The following is a 16,393-nucleotide window of genomic DNA, read 5'->3' as shown; positions in this document are numbered from 1 at the left end:
ATTTTCAGATTTTTTTCCTATTTGGCCTTGAAGACTGGGACGTTTTAATCTTGTGTTTGGTTCATTGCACCCCCGCTGAGCCCACAAATCATCAAAGTGAAGCGGGGCTTCACATTGCTTCTTTGGTGACACGCGTGGGGAGAGTGTTTCCCTTTGATGCACGCGGGCACGTCCACCGGTGCATGCACGAGCAGTGTTACCGAGACATCTGGACGATCGCAGGAGAGGGCGGAGCCCTGGGACCATCGCAGACTATTCAAGCATATAAAAACTGCAACCTGTTTGAGAATTGTTCTTTTTGACCCACAGCGGTGGAGGGGAGCAACTCTGAATTGGATTTATATATTAGGAATAAATATCTTCTATGAAGAACCCACAGAGAGTTATTTAGTTATTATTTATTTCCTAAATAGTTTTATTTATTTCCTGTTTTTTCAGTGAAGAACTCAGAGAGGGTTATTTAGTTATTATTTATTTCATTAATAGTGTTATTATTTGTTCACTGACTATTTTTCTGTAAAGAACCTGGAAAAGGTTATTTGGTTTTGTGGCTTTCTGGAAAACAGTAAAAAAAAAATTAAGCTCCCCTACGATCGTCACACTTTTTCTGTTACAAACTGACACCGGCCCCCCATCAGAGAAGGGAAAATGTATGTGGCCCTCACAGGAAAAAGTTTGGGGACCCCTGCTGTAAAGGGTACAGGCTTAATATATTAATCCTTGCGAACAGGGGGGAGATGGTGGTTCAATTCTATTTAAAAATATACATGTATTCATTTGTTTCTGAATGTGAATGTAACTATTGCAGGGAACGAGAGCCCTTTTTTGTGTGCCAGGCCGGAGAGGTGGTTTTTTTTTAACTCCTGTGAATAATCCAGCTTGGTTTTCCATTTGTATTTTTTTTCCTTTTTTTTAGGTTACCCAGGCTTTCTATTGTTTTGGAATCAAGTCTACCTTGTTATGTTCACTTGTGAGAAGTAAGTAAAGTTTGTATATGGAGGAAGCCAGTCTAGCTATTTATTACAGTACAGTAATACCTCGACATACGAGCAATTTGCTATACGAGTAAAATTTCTAGCAAATATATATCTTGAGATATGAGACAAATTTTGATATACGAGCATACAGTGGACCCGAGAGGCTGCTCATAAGAACATCATGGGCACTGTCTTTCCCGTCGCAAGGCCCTCGTGTAATGTCTCCACGAGCACTGGCCGAAGCGTTGCATTTTTTCAGTGATTTTTCCCGTTAGCCAATGCGAATGGCGGAGGAGTTTGCTCGATAATACGAGAGGAGTATACTACTTCTCGTTGGCAAATGGTCCTGTGTTATCCTATTGTGAGGACATTTGTGTGCATCATTTTGGGAATATTTTGAAGGGAAGACAAAATCAAACAACTGTCAATATTGACTGGCAAATAGAGCCAACACGGGAGAAGAAAGGTATCAAATGTCAAAAAAAAAATAGAATTAAGTTTAGTGTTAGGTTCGATTAAACTTATTTTTGAGTGTGTCTGCATCGTAATCCAAGTTCATTTAAATTTGTTTGTTATGTTACGAGCGTGTTGCCGTGCAAAGAGTAATTTTACTACTATTAAACACATTTTAGTACTATTAAACCACTAGCTATTTGTTACTTTGTTGACAGATGGCAAATTAGAACAAATAAAAATGTTTTTCCAATACAATATCCTGTTTTTGGTGTTTTTTTAGAGGCTTGGAATAAACTAATTTTTTTTTAGTTCATGTCAATGGGAAACGTTCTTTCGAGTTACGAGAATATCGACATACGAGCTCAGTCCCGGAACCAATTAAGCTCGTTTGGAGTACGTATCCTACTTGATGATGGAGCCCATCCCCCACACAGTTCCTGTTGTTTTGTTTGGTCGGGTATGCACTTTGCTAGTAACATCTAGTGTTGTGCAGAACATTAATGCAGTCATTAAAAATTTGCATGAAACTGCTAATTGGGAAGTAGAGAGTCAGAATTTTAAATCTTGTGATAATTTTTTGTTCTTAGTTTGTCGAGATAATGATTTTAAACAAACAAAAAAGTCTGAACAAAGGCACAAATCAAAATACAACTACAACAAAATAGCAATTCTCTAGAAATCACATTTTTATAATCTCTAACAAAATTATGTTTCGAAAAATTGAAAACCAAATAGAGAGTATTTTTGAAAAAATACAAAGTTAAAAAAGGGAAACGCACACCTGAAAACCGCCTCTTCAGAATTAAATAAATTGAAACACTCAGGAATTAACATCAACATGTACTTATTACTTTTACTTAATTGAACAAAGTCAGATGCTTGAGGACGTAAACAGTCTGCAAAAATTCAAGCAGTGAAATTGCGTGAAAAAACTTTAACCCAGATTAATATTAAATACATATTTAGTTTTGACAGAGACAGGAAGCTCTGCTCGCACAGAGCATCAAAGACTTGATTGAAAATCTTATTGTTCCTCTCCACGGAAATCTTTAGTAAAAGGCAAAAGATTTGTGCGATTTGAAGAGAAGCAAGAGTGTATTGATGAAGAATTGACAGAACAAACTACGTCTATCTCCGCAATAGTAGTTTAATACAGGCTAAAGCACTAAAAACTAGTGCGTGGTTCCAATCCATTGAGCAGCCAATTACATTGCAGAAGCTGTATTATGCAGCCAATCACGTTTCAGCACCTGTATGAGGCAGCCAGGGGATTGGAGAGCGTTGCTATATAATATGATCCAGGGCATACATGCATCCTTTGGGTGTAAATGGGTTGGACTTAATGGTGTAGTGAAATTAGTAATTATACCAAATGATCCAAAATGGAGTTGGGATTGTGGGCCCGAGCCCGTCTTTCTCACTGACTTTTTTTAAAATAGATGTTTATAACAATGTATAATGAAACGATGAGTTCACTAAACTAACAATACTTGTGATAAAATAAATAATTTGGATTAAACAGGAGTTGCAGAGCCAGAGCATGGTTTGCGCACGTCACGTGAAGGCTGCCCTCTTAATAATCTTCCGGTCCGCAAGTCCGCATCTATTTTGACCTGGTATCCCCAATATGGGGGAGCAAAAAGTTAAGGATAAACTACAGACAGGAGAAGTGAAATGACAAATGCACTGGTAAAAGTGAGGTGTGGAAGAGCTTCAAATTGATTGTTGAATATGCTACAGAAACTTACGTTGGTTTCGCTGAATGTAGTCAATGTGGCGCTTTGCTTTCATATTACAGCAAAACCTCGACGCTGAGCAGTCATTTAAACAAGCTGTACTGGCAAAAATGATTATTGTTAAACCTATATATTATTATATAAGATGTGAATGTTTATACAGTCTTGTTGAACTTAGATTTTGTTACAAAAGAAAGGCTTTAATTTGTTATTTTAAATCAACCCTCATCCTCACGAATAATATATGAAATTTCAGATTCGCTTCTGTCGTTTCAATCATTAAACTTAGGAATTTCAAAAGTTAGTATATGTATTTGGACAAATAGAGGGGTTTGCATCTCTCATGGAGATACTGCAGTACAAGGATGATGCGTGGAGTGGAAGGATCAAGCTCCTATTCCATCACCTAGTCCCAAATATCAATTTGATATTTGACCCGATTGCTGTCATTTTACGGCTCAGTTCTGCTACATTTGCCCGCCCAAGAGTGCTTATTCCCGGGCTTTCATGCCCGCCCAAGAGTGCTTATTCCCGGGCTTTCATGCCCGCCCAAGAGTGCTTATTCCCGGGCTTCCATGCCCGCCCAAAAGTGCTTATACCCGGGCTGCAATGCCCGCCCAAGAGTGCTTATTCAGGGGCTGCCATTGACGGTAGACTAATAAATTGAGAGTGATGAGCGGCAAAGGGAAATGAATCATTGATTTTTACTATAATTTGGACAACGCCGGCGGGACGGATTAAAAATCCTAATGGGCCGAGGATGATAAACTTGTACACACACGATCCGGGGGTGGGGCGAGCGCGTGAATCCAGTTTCGGCGAAACCACTGTTCGGCCAAACGTTGATTCGGCCGAATGAACGTTCGGCCAAACGTCCATTCGGCGACCTGTCCGTCTGTCAAATGTACGTCGGCGAAACGTCCATTCGGCGACCTGTCCGTCTGTCAAACGTCTGTCGGCGAAACATCTTTCAGCGTATCATCCGAGTACCTTATTTAATTCCTAAAAGCGAATACAGTGGTACCTCGTCATACGACCGCTCGTCATACAAAATGCTCGTCTTACGGGGGAAATTTCGATCTAATAATTTGTCCGTGATGCGGTCAAAATTTCGTGATGCGACCAAGCCAGGTGGCCATGGCATTTTTTTTGCATATCTTTCGTGTATAACAATATCTACGAGCACAGAACGATTAATTCAGACGAGTTTCTCACAGGACCAGGAAACGCACAACGCGCGGGCAAAAAGAGGGCTTTCTGGGTAATGAAGTATACTCGTGCACACAACACCCATAGGCAATGGCAACCTTTCTCAGAATAAAACTTCATTACCCACAATCAATACGTGGGTAAGGTCAACTATTGTATTTCCTGTTATTCTTTCTAAGGAAAGAATCTCCCGCGATCGTTCTTTAAAGACTTTCTCGTTGGCAAGTGGTCGTGCGTTATCCTATTGTGATGACATTTGTATGCGACATTATCGAAATATATTTTGAAGGGTAGACAAAAACAAACAACTCTTGATGCGTTCGTTTTGAAGACTTCGGCGGAGCGGCCAGGTGGTGTCAACCCGTAGAACTACGTGAGGTAAAAAAGATTACAACAAATTTAGAATTTAGTTTTGTTTGAAGTCACATTAAACGTTGAATGTCTGTATATAGTTATCCAAGTTAATTTAAATTTGTTTGTTCGTTTACGAGTGCATTGTTGCCGTGGATAAAACCCCCCGAACAGCCCCCCCCCCTCCGTGTATGCCACTGTCTACCCTCCGCGAAATGTGTCTAATTTTACTCCTATTAAACACATTATTACTATCAAACCTCTCGTTATTTATTACTTTGTCAATATATGGCGAATTATGAGAAATAAAACATTTTCTTCAATCCAATATCCTGTTTTTGGTGTTTTTTTTCAGAGAGTTGGAACGAATTAATTTGTTTCCCATTCATTTCAATGGGAAACTTGCGCTCGAGTTACGGGAATCTTGTCATACGAGCTCAGTCCCGGAACGGATTAAGCTCGTATCTCGAGGTACCACTGTATACTAAAAGTCTAAATTCCTAAAATTGAATATACTAAAGGCTAAATTCCTAAAATTGAATATACAGATATTGAATTCCTAAAATTGAATATACTAAAAGTCTAAATTCCTAAAATTGAATACACAGATATTTAATTCCTAAAATTGAATATGCAAAAATTTGAAATTTATTAGGTGATTTTTGATGACTGAATTCATACCTGTCAACTTGTACGTTTTATACGTTTTTTTACCATTTCAAATCATGTACGCCGTACACCGACTTTTGTACGGGGAAAAAATTTAAAAAAAAATCGCCAATATTTATGAAAACCGATCTCAACAAGACCGTTTTGGCTAAAATCCAGATAGTCTCGTAGGCTGGTAGCCAACGACGCTACTGTCATCGATCGTTACTATTGTCACGGTATACCAGCAAAAATTATCCTCAATCGTATGTATTTTTTTAGCGGTGCGTACGGCAATATCGATAAAGGATGACATGCGCATGCGTAGATATACATAGAGTAAATATCGTGGAAGCAAGCATGGAGGAGCCACCTAGTAAGATTAATTAATTAATTTTGATAATTCATGCATTATACCTGTTATGAGAACAAAGCACTTTGAGTTCCTGACACTGCTGCCAACTTTAATTGTGAAAAATATTTATAATTTACCAACTATGTTGCTACACACATATACATATAGATATATTTTTTCCAGAAAGAATTGTGTACATTGTTGAATATATATTTATGTGATTAAAATGTTATATTTTAATATTATATTTTTGCAGGAGTTTGCATGTCGGAGGACCAAGGCTACGATGATTGTTAAGGAGAGCCTTGCACGTGGCTACACCCAAGACGTCATTCAGTACTGCAGAACTCACCCATTTACCCTCATGATTGATGAAAGCAATGATCGTACTACCAAAAAGCGACTTGTTTTGTTAGCCCACTTCTTTGATGGGGAGAACACAAATACCAGACTCCTCGATTTACCAGAGTTGGCATCAGGAACAGCAGCATCAATCTTTGCCATTATTGACAACATTTTACAAGAAAATGACATTCCATGGAGTAACGTTGTGGGATTTGCAAGCGACAATTGCAACACCATGGTTGGAAAGAAAAACTCTGTCTTGTCTAGGATAAAAGAAAAAAATGGGGCTGTTTTTAGTGTTGGATGCATTTGTCATCTTGGCAATCTGTGTGTCAAAGATGGAGTGAAGACATTGCCAGTAAACATAGATGACTTGCTGGTGGATATATATATATATATATAAATATAAATATTTATATATATACATACATATATACATATATACATAAATAGTTCCAAACAAATTGAGGATTTTAAAGAGTTTCAGGACTTTACAAATTCCGAGCAAGAAAAAATCCTAAACCATTGTCCGACACGATGGTTGTCTCTGCAAAAAGTGGTTGAAAGAACATTGTCTCAGTACGAAGCACTCAAAAGCTACTTCGCTAGCCATGCGGATGTTGAAAAGGCAGGTAAAGTGAAAAGCATCCATGATCGACTTCAAGACCCTGTTACTCTCCTCACACTCCACTTCCTCAGCTTCATCCTGCCTCAAATAAATCAATTCAATATTGTGTTCCAAACAGAGGCATGTATGATTGGAGATTTGCTACCAGAAATGGAAAGACTCTTAAAGAAACTCTTGGTGAAATTTGTGCAAATGGAACATGTCAAATCTGCTGATAGCCTGCGGCAGTTGATTATACAAACAGATGCCTGCAGCATGAAGATAGCAGGCTTGCTGTTGGCTTGGGCACCAGGGCCCTCTTCCAAGACACCAATGAGGATGAAATCAGGCAAAGCATCACACCAGCCATGCAAGCAACTCTTTTTTCCTCTGTTCGCTCCTTCTAAAAGGCTGTTGTAACTAAAATGATACAAACATTTCCATTTGAGAATACAATACTGAGTGACTTGGTGGTGTTGGACCCCAGAAAGAGAGAGATGTTGGATTACACAAGTATTGTTAAGCTTGCAAACAGGTTTACACCAGACTTTGATCAGGAACAATTAAAAGATGAATGGGAAGACTATCAACTAATACCTGATGATCTTTTCCCTCAGAAAAGTCAGGATGGACAACCAATTCGTCCAGAGACATTTTGGCCTCATGTGTTCAAAATGAAAACTGGTTTGGGGCTGGATTGCTTTCCACTGATGAGAAAGATGTATCTAATTTTACTCAGCCTTCCTCACAGTAATGCTGATAGCGAGCGGGTTTTCAGCCATGTGAGGAAAATTCATACAGAGTACAGAAAGACAATGGGAACAGACACTCTTACTTCTTTATTACAGATGAAATTGAACTGTGACAACTGTTGCTCACAAGTGAGACCCTCATTAGAGCAGATAAAGTCTGCTAAATCATGCACATTGGCTTACAATAGGAAGCACTGAAGGCACAGTTTATTGCATTGTAAACTTTTTAAATTGAATAAAAGACTTTGTATGCAAATTACATTTGTTATTTCTATTAAACTGTCTGGTTACCGCGAGTAAACATGCGTCGTACGGTGTTTGTAAGGTTTTTTGGGGGGTTTGTAAGGGGAATCAATCATTTATAAGGGCAGTTATCGGCAGAGGTTGACAGGTATGAACTTATGAACAATCGCTCGGAACCAAACTCGTTCGTAAGTAGGGGAGTGTCTGTATTCCCCAAATATCTCAAAATTCATCTGCGCATACACGCATTATGTCAAAACCCAAAGCGACAAACAATCTGTTTCTTTCGCCAGATTTTGGAACTTGGAGAATTGTTCCTTTCCCCCTTATCTAAGCTTGTTATTGCCAATCGTTATCACTATAACATTTAGGTGTATTAACCCCATAATTGCAATGCTGTAAGTTTTTGGCTAAAGTTCTCTTAATTTGTATGCCCTGAAAAGCAATAGAAAGCAACGTCATTTGGTTGTATCAATTTGATCAATGCTTATCCAATCCGTAATATCAACATGCCCCACGCCCAAGCATATTTCACCCGCTCAGGACAAACAGGGAATGTTCTTCTGTGCACTTGAAAACACCCCATGTTTCTCAGTCCCAGGGAAATTATGCCTATCCGACATCAATTATTTTATCTACCCCAGCCAGGTACAATTTACCTTATAATTTGGAGGAATGCCATGAATTTTCTCATGCCATTTCTGCATTGTTAATTTCATGTCTGATCTCTTTAACAACCAAATAACTCTTAATACCTAAGACATAATTTGCAAATCACCTCATACTATGTTTACTTAAGATAAGAGCTATTTCCTATAGCTCTATGTTACCACAATAAAAATCTACAATAATTAAATTAGAGAAATCAACCTTTTACTAGGCATGTCCTAATTACAATTTTCCATGTTTAATAAAGGACCCACAAATTGTCACCAATATGCCATAATACTGTAATTTTTCCCATTCCTTTTTCTTTAACCAGCCACTCTCTTATGTTAAAGTATTTTGAACAAACCAACCATTTAAAAACAGTATTAATATTCTTTTATCCTCCAAAAACTAGCACTCTTTAATTAAGAGCCCTTTGAAATCCACAAATTGGTCAAAAATGGCTATTTTGCTCTATTCCCAATTCCAAAGCTTTTACCAAAACAGATTTTCTATCACCTTAATATATATTGCTGTTTAAACCCGAAACATGAATGCGAAAGTAATCGCATAACCCTGCATTCCTTGTCGACCATGTTTTGCTCTTATTCTGAAATGTTCAAACGGAAGCGCGCCCTTAGCCGCTAACTGTAACCTTCACGCTTGCTGCAACAGCAGCATTCTTATTTTTTGTTTATAAATTCCAAAACGCTCTCTTTTTCTTTCTGTGCACAATGCTTCGCCTCCTGTGCACAATTCTAACGCTTTTTAGAGAAGACTAAATTAATTCCTCTCCCGATATCCAACTATATCACAATATTTTGCCAAGACCCCATAATCACAATATGCTGCAAGCATAACTATATTATAGCAAAACCCATTTTTGCCCTCAAGTTTGCTTCAGCACCCCCAAGGCCAATTATTGTAATGTCTTCACGGAAGGGGTCCCAAAAAAATTTAGTCGCTTGTGCGGGCCGCGCGCATACTGGATGCCTAACACCGTCAAATCGGCCGCCCCGCGGCCCACATGTTTCTCCGTGTTCAAATCAGCAGCCGCAGCAATACAGAGCGCTTCCCCCACAGTCGACGCATTATTTGGCAAGTTTAGAGTATGACAAAAAAGGCAGGTTTGGCAACCCCGCTAAACATTTAATTGGCCGTTTTGTATTTCTTTTCGTCCGTTAACCAAAATATTCCCACTAGCGGACGGGATCAAAACCAGGATAAGCCGCAATAAGCCATTTCATTCCAGTAAGTTGACAGTACATTTAGGTACTATAAACAAAGTACATCTAGCACTTGGAAATAACCATTCCAATTGCCGTTTTACAAGCTTCAGCATCACACAAAAATTCCAATTGAATTCCATTCACAAAAAGTGATCTCTGGTTTAACCAAATCAAATGCCAGTGTTTCCTTCCATTCAAAATCCTCATTCAAATCATTTTGAGCAGGCATTCCTTGTTTTTAGAGACCCTTTTGTCTGGGAAATCACGCGATATATGCCCCAATTTTCCACAAACCCAGCAGATATCATTTTTGAAAACCCCATTTCTGTTTAACCTCCTCATTTGTTTTTTCCCAATCTCTTGGCTAACATTCCTATTCTCTCACCACCTATCTCGGTAAATTTTTTCCCCGTCAGCCGAGGAGGCCCCGCTATTCTTTTTATTTATTTTTTTACACAACGGACCCGTTTTATCACTCATCTTTCTGTGGAACAAGCCAGAAGGCTCTGCTTTTCCTGCCCCGCTGTCATCAACATGCTGACTCTCACTCCGCTCAATTTTTTTTAACGTTTCCATCAAAACCCTTTTTTGCCATCAAAAACCAATAATTGGTATCATCATATGCATGTTTCCATTTTACACAGATTACTCCTGTGCTTAGCGCACATTTTATCCTGCAGGTTTATTATTTACATATTAAGCTGGCCATTAAACCCATACTCGTTTATCCATACGTTTAGGTGTTTAACCCTTGTAGCGCTTTGATTTTCAACAAATTTCCAATCTTTACACGGCAGACTGTTTCGGGTCGTCATCTCTAACCGCTTTGTTATTCGAGCTGCCCATTTTGAAAGGAGTTCGCGTACACTAACACACAACACAAATGTATACCCTAGCCTGATTTAGCGTTGGAGTTATATTTGTACTTTTCCGGACCGCAGTACAGGACACCCCGAACTGCCCTAAGTTTTATAGACTCATGCTCTGTCTCTTTACCTGATAGAGACTAGTATGCCCAGGGTTTTATTGTCTCATTTCTCAAAATGGACCTACACATGCAATGCCCCTTCGCGCATTTGGCAACAGTCAACAAATGCAGACATTCATGTGGACTTACCAGAGATGTCCTCAGATGTCTCTTTCAGTAGGATTAGTCATCAACCGTCGAGAATCCAGGGGCGCTCCTTCGAGTAATCCAGCCCGCAAAGGGTATTTAGACGCCGTGGCCACGGTCTTCCCAGATATCGAACGGAAGCGTCCTGGATTTCTGCCAAAATGATAAGGTTATCCTTAGGTATTTCCAAATTCACAATAAAAGAGGCATCTGTAGTCACATCTTTGTTTAATTCTTGCAAGAAGAGAATACATCCATCCGCGCCTCCGGTCAAGATAATTCTAACAACTCGAGGTCTCTCTCGCTAATTTATTCATAGGATTTTAATGCCATGCCCCACAGAAGTCTAAACATATTTAGAGTCTCATAACAATTTATCACAGTTCTCAAAGAAATTGTAGGTCTGTCGAATCTTCCCAAGAGCGCTTGTTGTGAACCCATCCTGCGAAGCCGAAACAGTCCACAGTTCCCAAGAGCGCTTGTTGTGAACCCATCCTGCCGAAGGCCATTCCCAGTCCTCTTGATGCGAACCACAGTCCTTACTTTTGCAAGAGATGCATTAAAATGCCCTTTGTATTAATGTCAATAACTCTTCGTTGCAAGCGCATATACATACCTGTCAACCTCTGCCGATAACTGCCCTTATAAATGATTATGATTCCCCTTACAAACCCCCCAAAAACCTTGAAAACACCGTACGACTCGTACGGTGTTTGTAAGGGTTTGAATATTGAGTATTATCGGTTTGTTCAACATTAAAATAAAATTAAAAAACAATTCACATTTGACTTCATATACCGACTGCCAGGTCTATTTACATAAAAATCAAATCAGTTTGGATAAATATAAAAACCGAAAAGAACTACTCCAAAATGAACCCCTTATAGTTAAAAAAAGGAAAAGAATGTAGTTTACAAAGCTAATAGAAAATTTTGAAGATTAAATGAAATAAAACAACATTTGACTTGTTTTTCTCTTTTTCAAACAGACACAAATTCACAGCAGACTAATTTTATCAACATGATTCAAAAATGACACGAGGGATTCTCGTCATTTTTGCCAATTAATAGATAACACACACACACAAACACGTTTGTTTCTTTTAAGTCTTATGAATAAATCCTTGGCAACAAACTTAGTATTATGTATTATTAAGTATTTTTAACCAATGTGTTGAACCACAAATTGAGCAAAGAAAGGGCTTTTCGCAACTGCGGGTTGTTAAGACTTCTTTTCGGGTTTTTCAATTGTGTAGCTTTTTAATTGAGCAGGAAGACATTGTTGTCCAGTGTGGGTTAATAAGTGTTCTTTTAAGCTTCTCCTTTGGGAAAATGTTCGACCACAAACTGAACACGAAAATGGTTTTTCACCAGTGTGGGTTCTTGTGTGTATTTTTAAGCTTCCTTTCTCTGTAAATCTTTTACCACAAACTGAACACGAAAATGGTTTTTCACCTGTGTGGGTTCTTGTGTGTATTTGTAAAACTTGCTTATGAGAAAAGACTTTACCACAAACTGAACACGAAAATGGTTTTTTACCAGAGTGTGTTCTTGCATGAATTGTTAAGTGTCCCTTCTGTGTGAATGTTTGACCACAAACTGAACACGAAAATGTTTTTTCACCTGTGTGTGTTCTTGTGTGCCTTTTTAAGCTTCCCTTCTCTGTAAATGTTTTACCACAAACTGAACATGAAAATGGCTTTTCACCTGTGTGTGTTCTTGTGTGTATTTTTAAGCTTCCCTTCTCTGTAAATCTTTTACCACAAACTGAGCATGCAAATGGTTTTTCACCTGTGTGTGTTCTTGCATGACTATTTAAGCTTCCTTTCTCTATAAATCTTTTACCACAAACTGCACACGAAAATGGTTTTTCACCAGCGTGGGTTCTTGTGTGTATTTGTAAATTATGCTTTTGAGAAAAGGCTTTACCGCAAACTGAACACGAAAATGGTTTTTCACCAGTGTGGGCACTTGCATGATAAACTAAGCTTTCCTTGCGTGTGAATGCTTGACCACAAACTGAGCATGCAAATGGTTTTTCACCAGTGTGGGTTCTTGTGTGCGTTTTTAAGGTTCCCTTCTTTGTAAATCGTTTACCACAAACTGAACACAAAAATGGTTTGTCACCTGTGTGTGTTCTTGCATGACTATTTAAGTGTCTCTTCTCTGTAAATCTTTGACCACAAACTGAGCACGAAATTGGTTTTTCACCAGTGTGGGCACTTGCATGATAAACTAAGCTTTCCTTGCGTGTGAATGCTTGACCACAAACTGAGCATGCAAATGTTTTTTCACCAGTGTGGGTTCTTGTGTGCGTTTTTAAGTGTTGCTTTTGAGAAAAGGCTTTACCGCAAACTGAACACGAAAATGGTTTTTCACCTGTGTGTGTTCTTGCATGAATATTTAAGTTTCCCTTGTGTGTAAATGTTTTACCACAAACTGTACATAAGGGTTTCTCCCCGGTGTGGCTCCTCATATGTCTTTTCAAAGTAGACTTTTTCCCAAAGGTTTTTCCACACTGAGAGCATTTCCAGAGTTTGCCGTCCTTAAGACCTTCATTGTCATAAAGGAAGTCTTTGCTATCTGATAACGCAGCAATTAAATTGTCTGCTTGCCCTTCTGCTGAGCTGCCGTTCGGAGTCTCCGCCCCTCTGCCGGCCACGCCCAGATCATCTTCACTCTTGAAAGGCTCACCAGTTGACACGGTGACATCTTCTTCCTCCTTTTTGATTTGCTGTTGAGGGAACTCTGGCTCCTCCTCTTTAATTTGGGGTAATGTTAAGGTGTGTGCAGGCTCCGCCCCTCTGCTGGTCACGCCCAGATCCTCTTCCCTCTTCAGGAATTCACCAAGTGACCAGGTGACATCATCTTCCTCCTTGATTGGAAGTCGCTCGTCTCTCATTTGTTGTTGAGGGAACTCTGGCTCCTCCTCTTTAATTTGGGGTAAGGTTAAGGTGTGTGCAGGCTCCGACCCTCTGCTGGTCACGCCCAGATTCTCTTCCCTCTTCAGGAATTCACCAAGTGACCAGGTGACATCATCTTCCTCCTTCTTGATTGGAAGTCGCTCGACTCTCATTTGTTGTTGAGAGAACTCTGGCTCCTCCCATTTGATTTGGGGGAGCTCGAGTTCCTTTTTAAGGCCAGCAGACTTTTTCCCATCAGGACCAAGATATTCTCTGAAACCTGCAAAGACACGAAAATAAATGATATGTTTCATAATCTGTCTATCTAATGAGAAGACCTTTAGGTTAGACTGGGAATGTAAAGTCTTATACTTATACCGGCGGTGGTTAGACTGGGAATGTAAAGTCTTATACTTATATCGGCGGTGGTTAGGCTCGTAACATGACATTAACTTGAAATTTAACTGAAATCAACTCAAATGACTATACACACCCACACATATTCGACCACATGGAACCATCTCAATAAGCTTGTACAGACACTCCTCAACTTACGAACGCAATTGGTTCCGAGCGATTGTTCATAAGTTGAATTTGTTTGTAAGTTGATTTAGTGCTATATTTTGTATTATAATTTATGTTTAAGGCCTATATAAGTATATTGAAGGTTTATATAAGTGCATTTGTATGTTTAAGGCTTGTATAAGTAACACGCATTGGTTTGTACTGAAAAATTTTTTTTTAATAAAATGGAGAGAATATGTACAGTACTGTAGAGAGAGATAGATTTATGTATTAGAAACTGGCCAAAAGAAGCGACCTAATGACGATTGCACAGTTTTCTTCTTTTTTTCATCATAAATGATGCAGTAGCACTGTATGGCATCATTCAATTGATTTGCAAACTTTGTGCAACGTTCAATATTTGGGTCCTGCTGCTCGATCTTTCTGTTTATAAATGGTACTGAATGTGCAACGCTCACCACTTTCTGACGCGCATCAAGCTTCGTTATTATTGCCACTCGTTTCAAATGAAATGGCTTGCCTCTTCCTTGCAACTCCCTCAATAGAAGCCTTTAGCTTTTTACCATTCATATTCAATATTGGATGCATGAGATATTTAATGATACAAATGAAAAAGGTTCTTTGCACACTGGAGATACATTCATGCACTTCCGCATTGCAACGAAGAAGGTAGATGCTGGGTGAGCTGAGCTCTCACAGCGCCAGGCGTCGGTATTAGCGGCGGAAAGAAGTACTACTCTGAAAAAGACGCGAAATACAAAATTGGACTTGCGAACATTTTTGGACTTAAACGCAATTTGCAGACATGTTCGTATGTACCGTTGTTCGTAAGTTGAATGTTCGTAAGTAGAGGAGCGTCTGTATCTCCAATTTGTCTCATATCTCAAGGAAAAAAATGCTCGGAATTCAGCTCGTTTCTCAAATTTCCCGTAAATTGGGACACTCGTATGTCAATGTATTCCTGTAATATGCTGGCTGCCACAGCAAATGTTCAATTAATAAGGAATAATTAAAGCACTTGCGGGTGACCCACATTGTAATCAACAGTTTGAGGAAAACAGAGTTCACCTTCAAAATTAAAGTACAATTAAGAGCACACCTACACATTTCAATGTTTAAAAATGTTTTGTTTTATTAAAACCAAAGGATTCTTTAATCTCATCTCATTTTCTGAACCGCTTTATCCTCATCAGAGTCGGGGGGGGGGGGGGTGCTGGAGCCTATCCCAGCTAACTTTGGGCCAGAGGCGGGGGGCACCCTGAATTGTTGGCCAGCCAATCGCAGGGCACAACAAGACAGACAACCATTCACACTCACACTCATACCTAGGAGCAATTTAGAGTGTCCAATCAGCCTACCATGTCTTTAGAATGTGGGAGGAAGCCGGAGTACCCAGAGAAAACCCACACGCGTCAAAATAAAAAGGTAAAGGATTGAAAAAAAGCCTTCCTATAAATGGTCATTTTTAAAGAAACTAATGCTTTACTATACATGGTCTTTTTTATTATTAAAAAAATCCTTACTATGCAAAGTCTAAGCATGTCTTTGGAGTGTGGGAGGAAACCGGTGTACCTGGAGGAAACCCACGCAGGCCTGGGGAGAACATGAAAACTCCACAAAGTTGGACTTGACCTGGATTTGAACCCAGGACCCCAGAGCTGTGAGGCCGACGCGCTAACCACTCGCTCCTCTGGGCCGCTTTTCACATTTTTAAGAACTTAAAATAAAAATCTTCAGTCTTGAGTCCTAGTAGCAAGCGGAAGACATGGGAGTTGCTTCCGCTTGAAAAATAATTAAAAAAATAAAAAACATTTTCCCCATAAAAAATCCGCGATGTAGTGAAATGCTGAGGGATTACTGTACTTGAATTTGCAATTGCATCGCACAGATATAGCACTTCTACAATTAGCATTAAGCCTTAATGGTTTAGGAAATATATAGATATAAAAATGGACCCACCTTCTAGTCTGTGAAGGACAACTTTTGCATGCATTATTTTGCAAAATATCGAGTTTTCCTCGTGGAACGTTGCTGCTCTTTTCCCACACGTAAATTCTGATGGAGACGCCATTGATAGCTGCTAGCTAGGCTAAGCTAAGGTAGGCCGCAAAGCTTCAAAGTTCTTCGACGACGTGAGAGACTTGTTCCTTTGATATATGCTAACAGGCTGAGCTAAAGTAGCCCGCAAAGCTTCAACGAAATCTTGAAAATGATTTTGGCTGATATTTAAGGTCATAAAGTAGCTTATGCTAGACACGACGGGGTCCCATAGGTTAAGTTTGTTTGCGAAAACTGC

General features: G+C 39.3%; 1 protein-coding gene and 1 non-coding gene across 5 annotated transcripts; both read right to left on the bottom strand.

Annotated features, from left to right (window-relative positions):
- Positions 1-2,416: 2,416 nt before the first annotated feature.
- LOC144066424 (U5 spliceosomal RNA) lies at positions 2,417-2,528 on the bottom strand. The gene has a single exon (XR_013297589.1). It is a non-coding gene; the product is annotated as a U5 spliceosomal RNA (small nuclear RNA).
- Positions 2,529-6,613: 4,085 nt separating this feature from the next.
- LOC144065888 (uncharacterized) lies at positions 6,614-16,372 on the bottom strand. 4 transcript variants are annotated; one of them, XM_077589111.1, is made up of 3 exons: positions 16,057-16,372; positions 13,049-13,852; positions 6,614-10,823 (listed from the first exon to the last, which is right to left on the bottom strand). In XM_077589111.1, exons 1-3 carry the CDS (start codon positions 16,166-16,168, stop codon positions 10,714-10,716), a joined length of 1,026 nt encoding a protein of 341 aa, XP_077445237.1. In that variant the 5' UTR covers positions 16,169-16,372; the 3' UTR covers positions 6,614-10,713. The 4 variants fall into 4 exon arrangements, with proteins under 4 accessions (XP_077445237.1, XP_077445238.1, XP_077445239.1 ...); XM_077589112.1 differs by having other exon boundaries at positions 13,103-13,852; XM_077589113.1 differs by having other exon boundaries at positions 13,364-13,852.
- Between the last annotated feature and the right edge of the window lie 21 nt (positions 16,373-16,393).

The sequence above is a fragment of the Stigmatopora argus genome, chromosome 20 (assembly GCF_051989625.1).
Source record: "Stigmatopora argus isolate UIUO_Sarg chromosome 20, RoL_Sarg_1.0, whole genome shotgun sequence".
Classification (NCBI taxonomy): Eukaryota; Metazoa; Chordata; class Actinopteri; order Syngnathiformes; family Syngnathidae; genus Stigmatopora; species Stigmatopora argus.
The sequence above is the reverse complement of the archived record's forward strand: the minus strand, read 5'-3'. Positions and strand labels throughout refer to the sequence as shown.